We start from the raw sequence: 19,701 nt of genomic DNA on the forward strand, positions 1-19,701 counted from the left end.
AGTGACATCCAAGTTTGTGTCTTTATGACCTCTGATTTGGATTTGAATTTGAGGCATTTCAAGTCATTTTGAAGGGCTTCCCTGGTGGCAGCAGGTATGAGAGATGTAGTTTCGATCCCTGGGTCTGGAACATCCCCTGGAAGAGGAAATAGCAACCCTTTCCAGTATTCTTGCCTGGAAAATCTCCTAGACAGAGGAGCCTGGCAGGCTACAGTCCACTGGGTCACAGAGAGTCGGACACGACTGAGCGACTAACACTTTCACTTTTCGAGGCATTTAATCTTTACCTTGCTGTCAGTTCAGTCGCTCAGTTGTATCCGACTCTTTGTGACCCCATGGACTGCAGTACACCAGGCTTCCCTGTCCATCACCAACTCCTGGAGCTTACTCAAACTAATGTGCATTGAGTCGGTGTGATGCCATCCAACCATCTCATCCTCTGTTGTCCCCTTCTCCTCCCGTCTTCTATCTTTCCCAGCATCAGGGTCTTTTCAAATGAGTCAGTTCTTTGCATCAAGTGGCCAAAATATTGGAGCTTCAACTTCCGCATCAGTCTTTCCAGTCAACATTCAGGACTGATTTCTTTTAGGATTGACTGGTTGGATCTCCTTGCAGTTCAAGGGATTCTCAAGAGTCTTCTCCAACACCACAGTTCAAAGACATCAATTCTTCAGTGCTCAACTTTCTTTATAGTCCAACTCTCACATCCATACATGACTACGGGAAAAGCATAGCTTTGACTATATGGATCTTTAACTTGCTGAGTGGTTGATAACTACAGGAGCTTGAGAAGAAAGAAGTCTTTGGAGCACTTTTCTCTAAAATCCTGTATTGCTAGTTTGGTTTCATTTCCTTGTGAAACTGTGAGTGATATCCAGAGTGTAGGAGTTAGACTGAATGATAGTATTAGTTGCTTGGGGTGTGTCAATTAGCCAAGAGGAATAGGCCACCTGAAGGTTTCTACCGCCTGTGTGTCCGTGCTCTGCCAGATGCTGAGCAGGCCTAGCTTGCCTTGTAGACCCTGAAAGGTTCATACAGTGAATGTCCAGCTTTGTTTACATGGCATTTCTTTTATCACCATTGAAAGCGCTTGTTGACTCAGTCCATTTTTTTCATTTAATATTGAACAAGCAATATTCTTTAAATTTATGATAAGCCAATATGTAGAAGGTTTTTATTGTATGCATGAGTTATATTATTTGGAGATTTATTTTTCCAGTTTTTTCCCCCATAGCCTTTCATAGGAATAAATGTATACTTTAGCATCCTGTAAGGAAAAGAAAAAGAGGAGAAAAATAAATTCTGTTGGTTTTCTAAAGACACTGTAAGTTTATAAACATTTTTCTGGAGATGAATGGTGCATTTTCTTCTTTTGAAAATTAAACAATGTTCCTTCCAGATGCATAATTTAAAAAACTCTAGTTGTTTGTTTCCTGTCCATGTTTTGTTTCAGAAATAGAAATGCATCAAAAGTGGCCGATTTTAAGTAACTAATGTTATTTGTTTCCAGGCATTGACTTAAGAGAAATACGTCATAATTACAAAATGGTCCTAAAGCTTAATGAATGTGTAAAATACCCTTTAGAGGCATTTTTGTTTTCAACTGTGAATATTAATTTCTAGGAATGTATCCTAAAACCTTCTTGATTGTACTACCAATGACTTTTGTATTGTCCAATATTCTCCTAGAAAAAAATTACTAAAAACCCTGAGGCAAGAAATGAAGAGGAACTAAAAAGCCTCTTGATGAAAGTGAAAGAGGAGAGTGAAAAAGTTGGCTTAAAGCTCAACATTCAGAAAACGAAGATCATGGCATCTGGTTCCATCAATTCATGGCAAATAGATGGGGAAACATCTATTGTCAGATTTTATTTTTTGGGGCTCCAAAATCACTGCAGATGGTGATTGTAGCCATGAAATTAAAAGACGCTTACTCTTTGGAAGGAATGTTATGACCAACCTAGACAGTATATTGATAAGCAGAGACATTACTTTGCCAACAAAGATCCATCTAGTCAAGGCTGTGGTTTTTCCAGTGGTCATGTATGGATGTGAGAGTTGGACTGTGAAGAAAGCTGAGTGCCAAAGAATTGATGCTTTTGAACTGTGGTGTTGGAGAAGACTCTTGAGAGTCCCTTGGACTGCAAGGAGATCCAACCAGTCCATTCTGAAGGAGATCAGTCCTGGGTGTTCATTGGAAGGACTGATTATAAAGCTGAAAGTCCAGTACTTTGGCCACTTCATGCGAAGAGTTGACTCTTTGGAAAAGACTCTGATGCTGGGAGGGGTTGGGGGCAGGAGGAGAAGGGGTTGACAGGATGAGATGGCTGGATGGCATCACAGACTCAATGGACATGAGTTTGAGTAAACTCTGGGAGTTGGTGCTGGATAGGGAGGCCTGGCATGCTGCGATTCATGGGAGCATGAATTGCATGCTCCCATGGTTGGAGAGTCAGACACGACTGAGTGACTGAACTGAAGAATAATTTCCTTAAATGGGGTTCAGAATTTAAGTTTGAATTTCCATTTTTTGACTTCTGTTTTATGGATAACTTTCCCAAGCCTGCCTAAAACCAGGTTATAGACTGGAAAGTCTTTCTCACTCAAGTTTTAACATGCATCAAATCATCTATCAAGTTTTCTAATTATGCCATTACTTTTTTCAGTTATCCCAGGTTGTGCTAGTGGCAAAGAACCTGCTTGCCATTGCAGGAGACTTAAAAGACATGGGTTCGATCACTGGGTCAGGAAGATCCCCTGGAGGAGGAAATAGCAACCCACTCCAGTATTCTTACCTGGAGAATCTCATAGACAGAGGAGCCTGGTGGGCTACAGTCCATGAGGTCACAAAGAGTTGGAGAGTACTATAGCTCTTACTCTTACATACTATTAGTCATAATTTCTTCCCTCCTTTGAAAGAAAGATTGTAAAGCATTTTCTTACAGAGAGGAAGGAAGTGTCTATCTAACTAAAAAAATAGCATTTTGATTTTAATCTTCTAGAAGGAATGACAGTGTTCTTTTGCTTTCTAAATACATATAAAGAACTATCTTACTCTCTCACAGATAGATCTCATACTTAATGTACTGATGAGTACTTAACTCATCTCTACATCTTACTGGGTCTATCCTCAAGATTTATTCTGATTCACTTCTTACCACTGGTGGGCCATTTACTTTTGTGACATCAGCTTACCTTGATTGTTATAATAACCTGCTAGTGATAAGGTGCTTGCCATCAGTGATTTTTATTAATTAATGTATTCCAAAAACAAACTTACTGAAACACGAGAAGTTATTTAAGTTTAGAGATTCTAGTTTTTTCTTAATTTTTTTTTCACTGTATAGTTGGGAACTACTATGCTTGGCACATAGAAAATGCAGTTAATAAAAAAAAAGAAACACTAGTGGAATGATTGGAACATAAAAGGATATTTATGTTTCAGAAAGATTTATCGATTGACTGCTATGTGAGACATTCTTTTCTCTTTTTTTAAAAAATTTACTTTTCATTGGGGTAACATTAGTTTATAACATTATATAGATTTCATGTGTACAACATTCTACTTCTGTATACATTGCAGCATGGAAGTGAAAAGTGTTAGTCGCTCAGTTGCATCTCAGGCTTTGTGACCCCAAGGACTGTAGCCCGCCAGGCCCTTCTGTCCATGGGATTCTCCAGGCAAGAATCCTGGAGTGGGTTGCCATTCCCTTCTCCAGGGGGTTGTCCCAACCCAGGGATTGAACCTGCATCTCTGCGTCTCCTGCATTGGCAGGTGGGTTCTTTCCCACTAATGCCACCTGGGAAGCCATATGGACATGTAAGTTGTTTCTATATCATGGCTGTTGTAAATAATGCTACAGGCAACTTTAGGGGAACATATATTTTCTCTGGATAAATACCCAGAAGTGGGCTAGCTGGATCATATGGTAGTTCTATTTGTATTTTGGGGGGACCCTTCATACTGTTTTCCATAGTGGTTATACCCATTTGCATTTCCATCGTCAGTGTATGAGTGGCGCTGGGATTCTGAAATGAAGAGGAATCATCTTTGCCCTAGAGGAACTCACAGTTTGATGAGGAGACAGACATAGAAGGCACACAGAGTTAGTAGGTGCTGCAGCAGAAGCTTATATAAAGTCCCAGAGGAACATATGGACAGAGCACTTAGTAATCCTACGAACCTGGGTCACCTTCTGTCATTCTAATATTAGGTGCCTGTTATTGGACTTTAATAGCAAGTAAAAAACTTAGTTTATGACTTTCCCTCATCCCCTGTCACTGAGTATTATTGGGCTCACATGGGTTGAGTTCGTGCACTTTTTCAAACTGATCTGAACTATTGTTGCTTTATTCTGTTTTTATTTTTGTAATCCCTATCAAGGTGTTTAATATATAGCTATAATTTAAGAAATCCACGCTCACTTAAGATCTAACAAATGTTTGAAAAAAGTAGTTACATGTGATCACAGTCAATGTGTTATTTATTTGTTGGCTGTTTTGCAAGACAGCTTGAAATGCAGGTTAGTAATTTTCTAGATTAAACTCTTTGCAAATTTCCTATAGAATCCATAGTAGATCCTTTCTTTTAGTCACTCGCAGTTTCTGCCCTGGTTGGCATTTCGTATCGTATCCTAGCTTTCTTGCAGCTGAGTCAACGCTGTTGGCAGAAGTAATGGGAGCCTTCTTTAGGGAGTCAGATAAATGGCTTCCAGACAGATCCAATTTTTGTTCAGGATAGTTTCATAATTTGCCTTGTAATGCTAGTGTCCCGGATTTAAACCTTGGGCATAATAGTTACCTTGAGTTACAGAAATACTCTTTCTCAAAACTGTTTAGGTAATGTGTGCAGGTCTATAGTGTCAACACGCCATGCTTCTAGTAATCTTTAATTACATTTTATTAGTTTTAATTTTGGCCTTAAACTTTGATTTCTAAATTCTACCACTTACCCTCTCTCTCCCCCACCCCCGATCATGTATTATAGATGGCCCTGGGGCTGAAATATTGCATGTTTATTCAGGTTACTTTTTAGTAAAGGAAAAACATTAGCTTTGTAAATTAATGATTTATTTAATGGTGTGCCTGTGTTTTATTTGCTATAATGTTTCTCTTAAACTGTATGAAGAACTGTTTTCATTTTATGTAATAATGGTATTGGAAATACAGTGACTTTTCTGGAACACTTAAAGTCATTGAAGGAATCTCATATGCTTTTACCAAGGAGACAACATTTTGGATATGCTCTGGTTTTTACTGAAATCATTCTATTTTCATTAAGATCATGTCTCCTTGTAATCTTTATAGCCTTTGGGAATGTGAATGTTCTAATTAGAGGAGCATTTCTTATCCTTTGAATTATAGGTTCAATGATTAAGCCAGTCAACAGTGTGTGTGTGTGGGGTGTGTGTATGTGTATGATGACATTGTGAGTATTATGATTTTTGTTTCCTGTCGACACAAATGTCAACAATGTAAGCCTTTCCTGTCTTTAAGTGGAAGCATCAGGAAACTTTTGCTGTCTTCACCGTGGAACCGTACCTTTAGTGTGGTATTAGTTATACTTTTTAACTAAACTCTAGAGGAAATTATGTGTATACAAGGTACATCTCCAGCATAGAGGAGAGTGATAGCCCATAAAAATTTAGGGTATTGTGCCTGCTTGGCGGTTTTCCCTCTTGTTGTGGTCTACCTCCCTTTTTTTGTGCCATTGTTTCATATGTTTTCATTTGTAGTGATAAGGCTCATTCAGAAATGTTTTTGAGTTATTCCTTCTACTTTATGACTACATTAGTCCCCATATAACCTCCTGATAACTTTTTTGAGATTTTCACATTGGCTTTCTAAACTCCGGTTTTAAGAACTCAACCTTTTGTAGCATGTGAATAGAGAGTACTAGTAAGGAAGTCAGGGGACTTAGTTTATGGTTTTTTGGCTCTTTGACTTTCGTCAGGTTTCTTTGACCTTTACTTTCCTTATGCATAAAATTAAAGGTGGGTTTATTTCCCTTGTGGCTCAGCTGATAAAGAATCCGCCTGCAATGCGGAAGACCTGGGTTCGATCCCTGCGTTGGGAAGATCCCCATGGAGAAGGGAATGGCTACCCACACCAGTATTTTGGCCTAGAGAATTCCATGGACTCTGTAGTCCATGGGGTCACAAAGAGTTTGACACGACTTTCACTTTGACTTTTGTTTTCTAAGGTGGTTCTTTCTAAGATTCAGTCATGGTCTACTGATAGCCCTCTTCTTGGGTTGTATAGACTGTTAGAGTCAGCTTCATCTAGCCCCACTCCCCTACCCCCTGCAAAGAATCTCCTTATATTCCTAAGACCCATGCATTTGTGTCCTTTCACAGTGAAACATTGAACTTGGACTGTCTGTGTCTTCCATATCTTTAAATAGTCTCTGAAATACCTTGTTTTACTTCTGGTTCTCTAGAAATATGGTAGCTTTTGGTTCATGTTGTTGTAGAATTACTTCTCCCTCTAATTTCACTAGAAGTCCACAGAATAGCTATCATAGTGCCTAAATATTGCCATCTGCCTTTATTAACCTATGTGGCCTCAGTGAGATGGTTGATTGAGTTAATATCAACCAGTTTAACTTCTTCCCATAGAATTAGCTGTACTTGCCCCAGTGGTGGGTTTCTAAGGTGGCACTAATGGTAAAGAATCCACATGCTGATGCAGGAGACATAAGAGACACGGGGTTTGATCCCTGGGTCAGTAAGATCCCCTGGAGGATGGCATGGCAACCCACTCCAGTAATCTTGCCTGGAGAATCCCATAGACAGGAGCCAGCAGGCTACATTCCATAAGGTCGTACAGAGTCAGACACGACTTAGCACACACGCGCGCTGCATTGGTAGAGTTATTTCTGAAACACGAAACAGGGAAAAACAGCTAATTCTTTGGGTGCCACAGTTAGCGTTCAAATTGATATTCTCAAGGCAGAAGAACTGGGATAAAACAGAAGTGCTGAAATTTGTTGGCTGTCTGAGAATAGGTGGCTTATCTATCTCATTTGCTCTATCCCTGGCATTCAGAAGAGTGTATTGCCATAACAGGCGTTCCATAAAGATTTATAGAACTAGTGAAAAAATTAAATTACAGTTGCTTATGTACACAGTGGAAGAGCTTATTTATTATAACTCTTAGATTTAGGGTCTTGAAGGACATGCAGAAAGGATAGAGAACCAATATGGTGCAGCGTCTGAAACCTAATTAAATAAAAGAACACAGACCTTTACCTGGACAGTAGAAGATTTAATAGGGGTGGAGGATTCACTTATTTGCTTAGTTTTTGAGTATAGCACTTAGACTCAAGTGGAAAGATTTTGCATTTATGTCAAGTACTCTTTTCCTTGAAACCTGAGTTGGTCATGTAGGTAGGGGTTGCATGACCGTCTGTCATAAATGTCACAGAAGGGGATCCTGAAAGAGCAAGTAGTTGAACCCACTTATTACTAAGGTTCATGTGAGTTTGTAGCTCTGTGAGTTTTACTTCAAAGGAAGATTAGACATGGCATGCTGTCTTGCAGAGGATGGTGAAGTGGGTAATGAAATTTTCAGCCTTTGCTAAAGTGTTTGAACTTGTAGATTCTTTTTGACAGGATCAGCATTTCTTAAGACTATAAAAATCTGGAAATAGTTTTGTCTTCTTTTTAATGAGTCAAGTAACAGCACAGAAATGGAGAAGGCAATGGCACCCCACTCCAGTACTCTTGCCTGGAAAATCCTACGGACAGAGGAGCCTGGTAGGCTGCAGTACATGGGGTCGCTGGAAGTCAGACACGACTGAGCGACTTCACTTTCACTTTTCACTTTGATGCATTGGAGAAGGAAATGGCAACCCACTCCAGTGTTCTTGCCTGGAGAATCCCAGGGACGGGGGAGCCTGGTGGGCTGCCCTCTCTGGGGTCGCACAGAGTCGGACATGACTGAAGCGACTTAGCAGCAGCAGCAACAGCACTGAAAAGTGACAGGGGAAAAAAGAAAGATGTCGATGAGGGAAAAGAGAAAAGAAAAATCAGTTAGAACGTTATTGTGAATCATGTGGATTTAAAGTATGAACGGTTGTTCCCTAAGTATGTCAGCTGCCCTTGATAGAGTATTTTCTTTATTAACATTGCACCACAGGCCTGTGGTGAGAACACTGCAGCCTGTTTGACTGGAGGACTTTGTTTGTATAGAGGAACCCTGGCACTCCTCAGTGGCCTTTGAGTATATGGATCTGCATGGTAATTGATGAAATGCCTTTACAGTGTTGAGTTTGTCTTCAGAAATGTTTAAATCACTTATTTAGCAAAATGGAGGAGTTTAAAGATGGCTGTAAATATGTTTTGTGATCTCCTAAAATTATCAGTTTCTTAAGGGAGACAGATGCATGACCAAATAATTTTATTATAGCTTAATACATTAAAAAAAACTATGGTATGCATAATGTACTATGGGAACCTTCTACATTGGGAGATCAGAAATGAAAGGAGACTGGGGTTTGAAGGAGAAACTTTGAAAGATAAGAAGCATAGGTGGATAGGTGCATAACAATACAGAGGCAAGTATCCTCAACTTGGGACTTGGCAGTAAGGTTTCTTTCTAGTAAAAAACTATGAAATAATCCATTATTGTCAGAGCCAGGCCATGATGTTAATTTTTGTGAAAGGTTTGTAGATGAAGTTAGACTTAGCAGAGCATCATCTGAAAGGATACCATATGCATCAGGAGGGAGAGTGTGGACAAAGGAGAAAGGGAGATGTGCTGAAACAGTCTCTATCCAAATTCTGCCCAAGAGAATGGAACACTCTTGTTACTATGATTTGAAAGCCCTGACATGTAGTTGGACATGCCAGGCTGCCATTAGCGTGATGCCATTTAAATGTTGTTTCATGAAACAGACTCCTCTGGTCAGATTTCCAGTTCATTAAGCAACATTCTGATTATAATTTGCCTTCCCAGCTAGATTGGTGTACAGGGAGAAAACATGCTGGTTTACGCTGACGTGAGCATTCTGATCCATATGGCAGTTACGGTTCTCATTGTAAACGAATGTAGTAAACTGAGTGATATTCTAGTCTGTCCGCTAGTCTCTTATGAGCTTAATGTGCTCTACTGCTGAAAGATGACTCGCATCAGAGGACCAGAAAGCAGTGAAACTCCAGCTCCTAAGTCTACAAAGTTGAGCTCCTGGCCAGGAAGATGTACTCATGAAGGTAAATGCCTTCTCAGGACTGCTAGCTCCATTTTGAAATAACACAATTTCAGAGTGAGTTGTTCAGATGAGATGCGGCTAGAGGAGACGCATGTAGGTGTTCTTGAGAAGCTGCAAGTATGAGAGAGGAAAGGAGGGAGATGAGGTGGGAGAGAAGAGCAGAAGACAGGTTGTGAAATGACTGCTCTTTTGTAGGGAGGGTGTTTCATTAATTTTTTTTTTTAAGGTAAATTGAATTGCTAGGAAATTCATGTGATTATTCTGCTCAAATACCATTCTGTCTTTCATGATGAATTTTCATTGAAAAAGCCTTTTGTTATTTTAAATTCAAGTTGACTGGTTGACCATATAATCTTCCTGCTTATGTTGTGTTCACTAGGGTGGGTGAAGGTCATTAGGCTAGTATGTGATGACTGAAGGTATAACTAGCCAGCCATCGTGACTTTTTGGTCTGCTGTTTATCCTTACAATTCTAGTAATTCTGTTCTTTTCCTCTAAGCCTTGTGTAATACCACTTGAATGTCTCTAACGAATTTCTAATAAAATTGTGTAACCCTGATGATGGAGAGTTGTTTTGACTAGGGGGCGTCCCCAAGACTTGTAATCTCTTATAGGGTTCTTGAGAATCTCCTTTTCATGAAGTATATTTACTTACTTGAAAAGTAGCTCTTTCTTAGCTCTATCAAATTTTCATGACTCAAAGCCTTTATGTAGCCTTTATGTGTGACTGAGTTTGGAAACTTAGACCTTTTGAAATGGTGTTTTGATGAGATAAAGGTAGTAGTAACACTTTTTTTTCCCTTGAAATGAAGAAACCCACTTACTTGACATTTTGCCTTTTCTGGTGTTTTACTAATATTTATTGAAAACTCAAATTGCTTTGTGGCATTGGCTCTTACTCTGATCCATTAATGGCACTGTGTTATTAAAATGGTGAAGGGTTTTTTAAAACTTCTTTTTTCTTTTGGTAGCAGAATTACTGTAGTACTTTTTATCATGTATCTGCTTGCTATTTCATTCATTATCGTACTTCTGAATTCTCTGTTACTTGACATGAGTTAATGAGGAAGAATAATAAGTTATTTTGGTAAAGTCAAGGGACAAAGTCAGATCTGTATTTTAATATGCTTCTTTGGGTTCATTGTACAGGTATGACATGTGTTTCTTATCTTCACTTAATAATTAACCTCTGATTTTATTTCCTACCAATGCCTCTAGGAAAAACATATAACCAATGAAGAAGAACACCGTAGGAGGATGGAAGAGGCCAGATTGCAGCTCAAGGATCAACTTCTTTGTCTGGAGACTGAACAGGAATCCATCCTTGGGGTGATAGGAAAGGAAATTGATGCAGCTTGTAAAACGTTCTCCAGGGACTCAATGGACAAATTGAAAGTAATTACGAGCTGCTATGTACCTTTCAGTTAGTTTCCTAATATATAATTATAATACAATTTAATGCATAGTTACCTGGTCATCACATTTTTATTCCAGAGAGTTTTATGGAACAAAATAACATCTTACACTTTTTAGAATGAGCTGTTTTATATATTGCACAGTCATGGTGAGAGAAAGTATACTGTTACCCCACTGCATTGCTTCTGTCTCAGTCTGTAACAGAAAACGTCTCACAAGAGAAAGCTTTCAAGTCAAGAATCCTGGATTTTGAATTTTTTATTATCATAGGCCATTTTTATTGTTGTTAATATATTACTGGCTCACATCTATTGAGTGCTAGCTATATTACACATATTGTTGTAATTACAGTATATACATTCTCTCTCTATCCTGAAACCACCCTGTCCTTTAGATACTCACATTAAATCCGTTTTAGGCAAGAGAAAGCAAGACTTGGAGGGGATAAGTAACTTGCCCTTGGCCATGTATCTGATCTAAAGCTAGAATTAGGACTTCAAATATTGGGTGTCTAACTCTGGAGCTTAAACAAGTATCTACCATGCTATCCGTCTTCCCTGTTTAAACAAATTGCATTTTATTTAGTTTTCCTGTCTTTAAAATGGATTATTGCCACTAAATTTGTAGTCCTAGTGAAATAATAAATAAAAACAGAAGTAATCATGGATATTCTTAATTCCTTGAATTAAGTACCTCCTTACACTCTAGGTCCTAGTACTGCTAAGTTATATACAAAGAGCATTGCAGTGCTTTGGTGTGGGATAACCACAGTACATTATAGTTTATCCCATGATTTCCCCCTGTAGTTATTTCATTTGATGATATAACAGCATTCAAATTATCATATTATGCATTAAGTTATTTTTTTAACCTTTTCGAATATTTTGTCATTCATCTTTTTTCTCAAATAAAATATTCTTCCCTAAACTACTTTCCCCTCCTTTTTCCTGTTCTTTCTACCCGTCTTTTTTTTTTTTTCCTTAAATAATGTTTTCAAGAACATAAAATGATATTCTACACTTGTGCTTTAGGATTCAGCTTTAAAGGAAATATTTCAACTGGCAGAATTTGGTGAAGTTGATGGAATTTCTACAGTATATATTTTTGTATACTTTTTTTTTTTTTTAAGTTCAGATGTCAATTTGAGAGGACTGTGAGCCAAATACGAGAAGTAATTGGCTTTAGGGGAAAACTCTTTCTGTCCTGTTATAACTCTCGTTTATTCTGTTCCTTGTTTAATACTGCTTTATTTTTATTTAGAACTTGTTTACATATATTTAAACCCTTGAAATCATAATTTTATCTAGAAGATTCACAGATTAACTATCAAATATTTATTCTATGTTTAAGAATTTATGTCAGAATGGCTTGTTTTCAGTCAAGTAGAGATATAAAAATAGAAACTTTTTTTTTAAAATTTTTTTAATTTAAAAAAATTTTTTTAAATTTTATTTTATTTTTAAACTTTACATAACTGTATTAGTTTTGCCAAATATCAAAATGAATCCGCCACAGGTATACATGTGTGGGGAACACATGTTTCTAAATAGAAACAAATGTTTCTATTTTTATAGAAACATTTGGATTGCATTATATATAAACTGTTATTTACAGACTAAAATGGGTCAATTACAAGCTAAAGCATGGTGTGTATGTTGCACATTGCTTCAATATTTTATTTATAAGATTCAAATTATCTTTCCAACATACTATTGTGAAAAGTACCCTATTCTTTAATAGGCTTTCACGAATGTGGTGATAATGGGTCTTTACACCTCTTTACCTGGAGAAAGACTAATTCAAGTCCAAGTGATGGGTGGAAAGTTAATCTATGAGAATGGAAATTCTTTTAAAAGTTTTTTTAAGAATGCATTTTTTTTATTGTGGATCTTTTTCCATTAATAACTTTTGTTGTTTCATTCCTATAAAATAAAAAAAAAGGAATACTCAAGAACATAACATTTGTTCTTACCTCACAGAAGCCACCAAAGTGTTTATTAAAATTGATTTTTTGCTTTATAGTTCAGAGATGTAGGTGAGATTGGTGGTCTTTGTAAAATATTTCAGAAATGAAGTAATTCCAATCATTCCTGGTCATTTGTTGATTTTTGAAATATTGCTGATGAAATTTTCAGCCATTTTATGTAGAAAGTGACTATTATGGAATGGACTGAATAAGAGATATGCAACAAAAGAGTCTGTGAAAAGTCTTTGGGAATGTTGGTATTATTTCTAATTATAGTTTCTTTTTTCAGCCACCATATTTATTACGTATTCCACATTAGTAAGTGCATGCAGTATTTGAAAATCTGCTGTTAGACACTTATGGAACAATTAGAAAAGTGTCTGAATTAAAGGTACAATGTTTTCACAGACCAGTCTTTGGTAATTCTAGAGATTTTCCCCTAACACTTGGTCAGAGTATTCATTTCTTTGTAGAGCATGCAGAGGATAGCCTTTGGATCAAGACAGATGTAGATTCAAATTGCAACTCTCCAAATTGCTAATGTATGACCTTGGATGAGTTATGTAATGACTATTCTCTCTAAGAATTAATGTCCTATTTATAAGTTAGGTTATTATGAAGATAAAATAAAAAAGATATGGAAGGTGTACATCATAGTGTGATGTACGTACTAAGTGTATCGTATCTTGCACTTAGTAGTGCAAGAAAGCAGGATCAACTAATGATTTCTCTCATTATTATGCAGAGAGTTTTTTGTAATGTACTCATATTGCCAAGTATATGGCTTCTGTTTCTTTAATCTTTTTATGACAAATATCTGTTATCTTAATAGACTTTGTGCTCTTGTCATAATGGACTTTGAAGTGTATTTATTGATAATTACATCTTGGTACGCAGTTAGTAGTAATGGTGTTCTGTATGCCTGATATTGTGCTAACACCCATTTTATTTAATTTATACCCTGGCCTCATGAGGTAGTTTGCTCACTTTATAGATGATAACCTGCAGCTTAGAGAAAAATTAAGCCACACCATTTTATAAGTGATTAAGTGACTATTTTCTTAAACACGAAACTATATATAAATTTATAAAGCACGTTGCAAAATATAATCATTGTTTTATCTCAAATTATTTTGGTCTTTAATCTTGAGTACTGTATCTTAGGTCACTGAAGACTTGAGATGATGACATAGGTCAATGAAAAAGAGTAATAAAGAACAACATAATCAATGATAAATGGATGGTTACAAATATTCAACACAGTAGAGAAGTCGAAAAGGAAAGAAAGCACTGTGAACTAGAGAGATTAAGAAAAATCTCATTGAAAAAGCAGGAAAGGCATGAGAATTGAGTGAGATCTAGATAATGAGAAAATGGATGCTAGAAAGGTTATATAAGACTACAGCACTCTTGTACGTGGCATGTGGTCAGCACTCGTTGTGCATTTATCATATGTCTAAATGAATTACCTAGTGCTATTCCTTAGGGGAGTGATGTGCACACACATCAAGAAGTGTAGAAGTATTTGAAGATAGGAACAGACATTGCATGCAGAGGGATAGGATATTTTTAAGCAGAAAATTTCTAGGAAAAACTGATGCAAAAATTCCATGGGTAGCACAAAGTTCAAAGAAGGGAGGAATTGAGAAAATGTTTTGTGTTTAAAATTTTGAAGTCACTGACAAACTTTGAGTACACGTTTATCAGTAATAAGGCAGAACCAGCTGTTAATTTTATAAATGAGTTGGTGTGAAGGAGTTCAGGGCATCTAGTGTAGACAACCTATTTATTGTAGAATTGTGTTACCATCATGAATTACAAAGTGATGTTGGTATGAAGTTATATCGATTAGGTTCTGTCAGTTTTATAAAACCATTAATGAGACAAAATAGCCCTCATAAAATTGAAGAAGGAAAAATGAGACAAAGAATTAAGTTTTATGTAATTACATCCAACTCATTGTGAAATACATTATCTGGAACAAGACTGAGGAAAAGACACAAAAATGAAGTAAACTGATGTAAGTGAGGCTGCTTGCCATGTGGAACTCCATGGATCAGCCTCAGAGATTCCGCAGTAGTAGCACTTGAGAGTTGATTCATATGTGTATATGTGAGCTAAATATTTAGTGTCAATACACACATTCATACATGGATACATATATACATGCTTAAATAAATAGGCATTAAATAAATAATGGTTTGGAACTGGTTTTACACTTGCTGTGAACTTTATTTTTAAACCCTTAGGTTTAGAGACTAAACTTTTGGATATAATGGTGTACAATCTTCATTTATGTAAAATCATTTCAGGGAGGTACCTACTTCTAATAGATGACTTCTCTTTTTTTTGTAGGTTTTTTCATCTAGTCCTGATATTAATTATGACCCACATCGCTGGTTAGCAGAGAGCAAGGTAATTAATCTTGGAATCCTAAAGTTTTCATCATGTTTATGACCTTCAAGGCATCCTATTTGTCCTAGTCATGTATTTTGACATGTAACTGAACATATGAAAGCCTTAATACTTCATTACTGGGAAAGATATCATGGTAATGCATTCACAAAACTTTTAGTTTAATATTTAAAAATTAGCTTAAATATACAGGCATGGAATGAGAGAATAAATGAGAAAGTAAAACTGTTGAAATATTGAAATTTGATTGTCAGACAAATTCCTCTACCTTTTCCTTGGGAGAGAAAGCTGAGGTGCACAAAAGTCAGGGAAGCTGTAACCAGTCCTCATTTACGTGTATGTATACTTAAATACTGGTTCTGGAGTGTTAGCTCAAAGCTGCCAAATATCTCTGTGGCTCAAGCAAATCCTTCACCTCTCTGGGTGTGTTGTTTTCTCATTTACAAAATGGGAAGGGTAAACTGTGTGTTCTGAAGATAACTTGATTGTTTCATGATTCTTTGACATCATGATTTAAATGTAATGGAAGGTAACAAAAAATAATGTTGAACAATTTGTTAATTTTAGCAAAAAGATTCTCCTACACTGTGGGATAGTTTTCAGCTGTCTTCATATATCAGGTCAACCTGGAAATTCATTAATTTAAATATATGGAACATTGTCATCTTATAAGATGTAGATATCTGTTTATGAAATTATCAATGCTTAAGCACTTGCATTCCTTTTTAGAATAGTTTTTTTCTGCTTTAAGTTACTAAAATCTTTCATCCCATTTAAATTCTATATGAAAACCAACTGTACTATAAACCTCACCAATTGTATTCCAACTTAGGATTTTTTTGCATGAAGAAACCTTTAAGTTTTTACAATATCCTTATTTAAAAATATGAGCAAAATGAGGTTTTCATTAAGATACGTGACTTTCTCGGCTTCCATGGTGGTTCAGATGGTAAAGAGTCTTCCTGCAGTGTGGGAGATGTGGGTTCCATCCCTGGGTCGGGAAGATCCCTAGAGGAGGAAATGGCAACCCATTCCAGTATTCTCCCTGGAGAATCCCATGGACAGAAGAGCCTGGCGGGCTACAGTCTGTGGGGTTTCAAAGGGTCAAACACGACTGAGTGAGTGACACTTTAACTTCTTTTTTGATATAAAGAAGGGGAGAATGGATTACATGCCATATCAGATTCACAGTGAACGTTTTTACCATTATGTGTATCAGTATCAGTTAGTCGCTCAGTCACGTCCGACTCTTTGTGACCCTACAGACTATAGCCCACCAGGCTCCTCTGTCTGTGGAACTTTCCAGGCAAGAGCACTGGAGTAGGTTGCCATTTCCTTCTCCAGGGCTTCTTCCCAACTCAGGGATCGAACCCAAGTCTCCTGCATTGCAGGAAGATTCTTTACCATCTGAGCCATAGGAGAAGCCCACGATTATGTGTATTAACATTTAAATATAGCCAATCTTGTTCATTTAGCCAAGATTTATTGGTCATGTATTTTTTGTGTACAGACATTGGGGATATGTGTTAGAAAGCCATGGAAGTTAATATGGAAAATGGAATTGTAAACAAATTTTAGATATCCTTGAAATCCTTAATGTGAGTTCTGTTGTTATAGAGATAGGTAAACACTGACTGAGGATACAGAAGAGGAAGAGCTGTGGTGTTTGTGTTGGGAGAATGGAAGGGTGTGATGCTGCCAGCATGTCAGAGAAGGCTTCTGCAAAAATACGTTTCATCTCGGTCATACAGAACATATGTACAAGTTCTCCAGTGGGCTAAGTATAACAGTGGCAAAAAGATGAATATTTGAGTCAACAGGGATACAGCCCTGAGATTTATGAGTAAGGTACAGGTGGGAGGTGGTACGAGACAGAGTTTACTTTAGAAACCAGATAGTCATTAGAGAAGCTTCTTTTTTAAAAAAAAATTCTTAATAAGAAATTAACAGTACTGTGATTGAACATTGAAATTTACTTGACCTTATAAAATTTTCTCTCATACTTTCAATACAGTAATCCTGTGTGTACCTCACCATTTTTATAGAAGCCAATCCTGACTTGTATTTATGCTGCTGGCATAGAAATTTTAGAATATACATGTTTTGCTGTCTCAGAATTTTTTAGCTAGAAGTTTGCTGTGCAATAATAAAGCATTTCTCTCCCTCTTTTTTTTTTTCTTTTCCCAACTCTACAATTCTGACAACAAGAGCAATGTACTTGGAATTTCCTTTCAAGTTAAAATCTTTATCATTTCTGAACAGAAAGTTTTCACTGCTGTTGTTCAGTTAAATTATGAGAGCCAGAGATGACTCTTAATCATAGCTCTTTAATTTGGGAGCGAGTGAGCTGTTTCCCCTTATCATTTAATGGGGTTGAACTTCCGATCAGACAAGTTTTAATGCTGCATAGAAGCAACTGTAGCTTACAGTGTAAAAAGGTCGTGATAAGCAATGCTACGCTGACCAACTGACTGAGGAGGAATTGAATCTATTACTAGAAAGATGGCTCGGGCTATTGATGGGCTACAGTACTGTAATTCCCGTGAACTATGGCTGGACAGCCCTATAAGTATTGAAGATAAGATCTGAAATCAAAGGACAAAAGCTATATGGAAAGTAGAATTGCTATTCAGCTAGTCGATGTTGACGTCTTGCAGTATTAGAAGGACCTCTGATGGCATTTTGTAATTGTCTTCATAAATCTGCCAAATGAATTTCTTCTTTTAGTGTTAATTCTAGAAGAACTAAGACTGGGTGGAAATTGTGTTCCTGTTGCTTTGTTGGCAGTGGTAACATAACATAAACATGAAACCCGACTGAGATTTGGACCTGGCTCACAGATAAAGTAACCAATGAATCTAATAATAATGCATGACAGAGAGGGAGAGGGCTGAGATGGTTGTTAAGTAAAGCAGGGCGTTCCCATAGACAAGGAATTTGTTTTTGTCAAAAAACCCTGACAAAGGATTTAGAGGCTAAATTGTATTCAGTTTATCTGAGAATTTACTAAGTAGCTACTATGCCTCAGTACTCCATTACATGCTGTGAAGATAAGAATGAATTAAATGATCCCTGGACTTCCCTGTTGGTCCAGTGGCTAATACTTCACCTTCTCAATACAGGGGGTCTGGGTTCCATCCCCTGTCAGGGGACCAGATCCCGCATGTCGCAGCTAAGACCCAGTTCAGCCAAATAAGTAAATGTTAAAAAAAAAAAAAGAAATGATTCTTCCTCTTAAGGAACATGTTGTCTAGAAAAACTGACAGTTCTGTAGATGGTTTCAATATTAGATGTAAGAGCTGTAACAGGTGAGCAGAAGCTGCCTTGGAGGCAGATGCTATGGGTAGATCTTGCAGCCAGCCAGGTAAATAGGAAAGAATATGCATACAGAGTAAACAATCGTAGGAATGGCCTGGAAGAGAAACAGCATGATAAATGCCAAAGAAACGCCAAGTGATCTGGCAGTATTACATACACTGTGAGACAGAGGATGTCAAGGATGAGGCTCCAGAAGGAGGCAGAGTTTAGATCCATCAAGAAGAGCATTGTATGCCATTTTAAAAGCTTGGGTCTGCTCTGCATTTAGTGGGGGACCATGAAGGAGTTTTGAACAGGAGAGCCATATGTTCATATTTTAGAAGCATCACTCTGATAGTGATGTGAAAGGTGGATTACACGTGGGAAGACCAAAGAAAGAAGATCAGTTAAGAGGTCTTTGGTGAGACCCAGGTCTCTGGTTGAGGTAGGGTGAAACTTCTAATTTAGGAAGTTGTAGCAATTCATTGGAAGGGACAGACTCAAGAAATATTTTGATAACAATATGCAAGTAATGTTTAATGTCATGTCAGAGGCTGATGGAGAAGGAGACATCCAGGGATTTCCATTCAGACTAGAAGACCCCAGTCAGTGGTTGGTATTGGAATAGATAGGCATGTACAGTCCTAGGTAGCAAGCTTACAGAAGTATTGGAAGAGTTTCCACTACAGGAGTTAATATCCAGAAAGTTTCATCTGAACAGGAAGGCCTAAAGAGAATCAGGGACAAAGGCATAGATCGGAGTTTAGGTTCAATTCATGGAGCCAAACGAGAAGTAGCAAAGACTGTCAGTGAGAAAATGGGACAGGCCATCAGCTGTAGAGCCAGCAGGCACTCACTTTCAGGATGGACCCACACTACTTGCAAACATCACTCTTGATCTCAGATCTTAAGTTACCAGTTTACGATAGTAAATAAAAAAGCTGGTGTCACCTGCTGCTTATCACAGGACAAGAGCCTTAGTACTCTTGTTTACAGAGCACACTTAATTCTGGGAGGCTGGTATTAATTATTCTCTGAAGGTGCACAAAGGTGAATTGACATGCTTCTTTAGCTACGGAGCTCTTTTCCTTCTTGGCCTTTATCCCACTGTGTTGAAATTCCCACTTACTCTTTTCTTGTTTCTCTAATCTGTAAGCTTTCTGTGGGAACACCTGTGTCTATCCTATTCCTTGTTGCATCGTTAGCACTTACCATAAGTAAGTAACTCAGTCATGTCTGAATCTTTGTGATCCCATGGACTGTAGTCCTCCATGCTCCTCTGTCCATGAAATTCTCCAGGTAAAAATACTGGAGTGGCCTGCCATTTCCTTCTCTGGGGCTCCTGAAGGGAAAGTTAGAATTGGACACCTCAAGTACAAGGGAGCCCATGGGGCAT

General features: G+C 37.5%; 1 protein-coding gene across 15 annotated transcripts in view; it reads left to right on the plus strand.

The window, feature by feature from the left end:
• Positions 1-19,701, plus strand: part of CEP128 (centrosomal protein 128) — a 601,725-nt gene that overhangs the window by 320,523 nt on the left and 261,501 nt on the right. For 14 of the 15 annotated variants that reach the window (XM_045162006.1, XM_045162005.1, XM_045162004.1 and 11 more), the window contains 2 exons: positions 10,430-10,606; positions 14,949-15,008. In XM_045162006.1, the coding sequence (XP_045017941.1) occupies positions 10,430-10,606; positions 14,949-15,008 (237 nt within the window). Of the gene's footprint in view, positions 1-10,429; positions 10,607-14,948; positions 15,009-16,625; positions 18,196-19,701 lie in introns of those variants that run through there. The other variant, XM_044924676.2, reaches the window with a different exon arrangement.

This window comes from Bubalus bubalis, chromosome 11 (genome assembly GCF_019923935.1).
Source record: "Bubalus bubalis isolate 160015118507 breed Murrah chromosome 11, NDDB_SH_1, whole genome shotgun sequence".
NCBI lineage: Eukaryota > Metazoa > Chordata > Mammalia > Artiodactyla > Bovidae > Bubalus > Bubalus bubalis.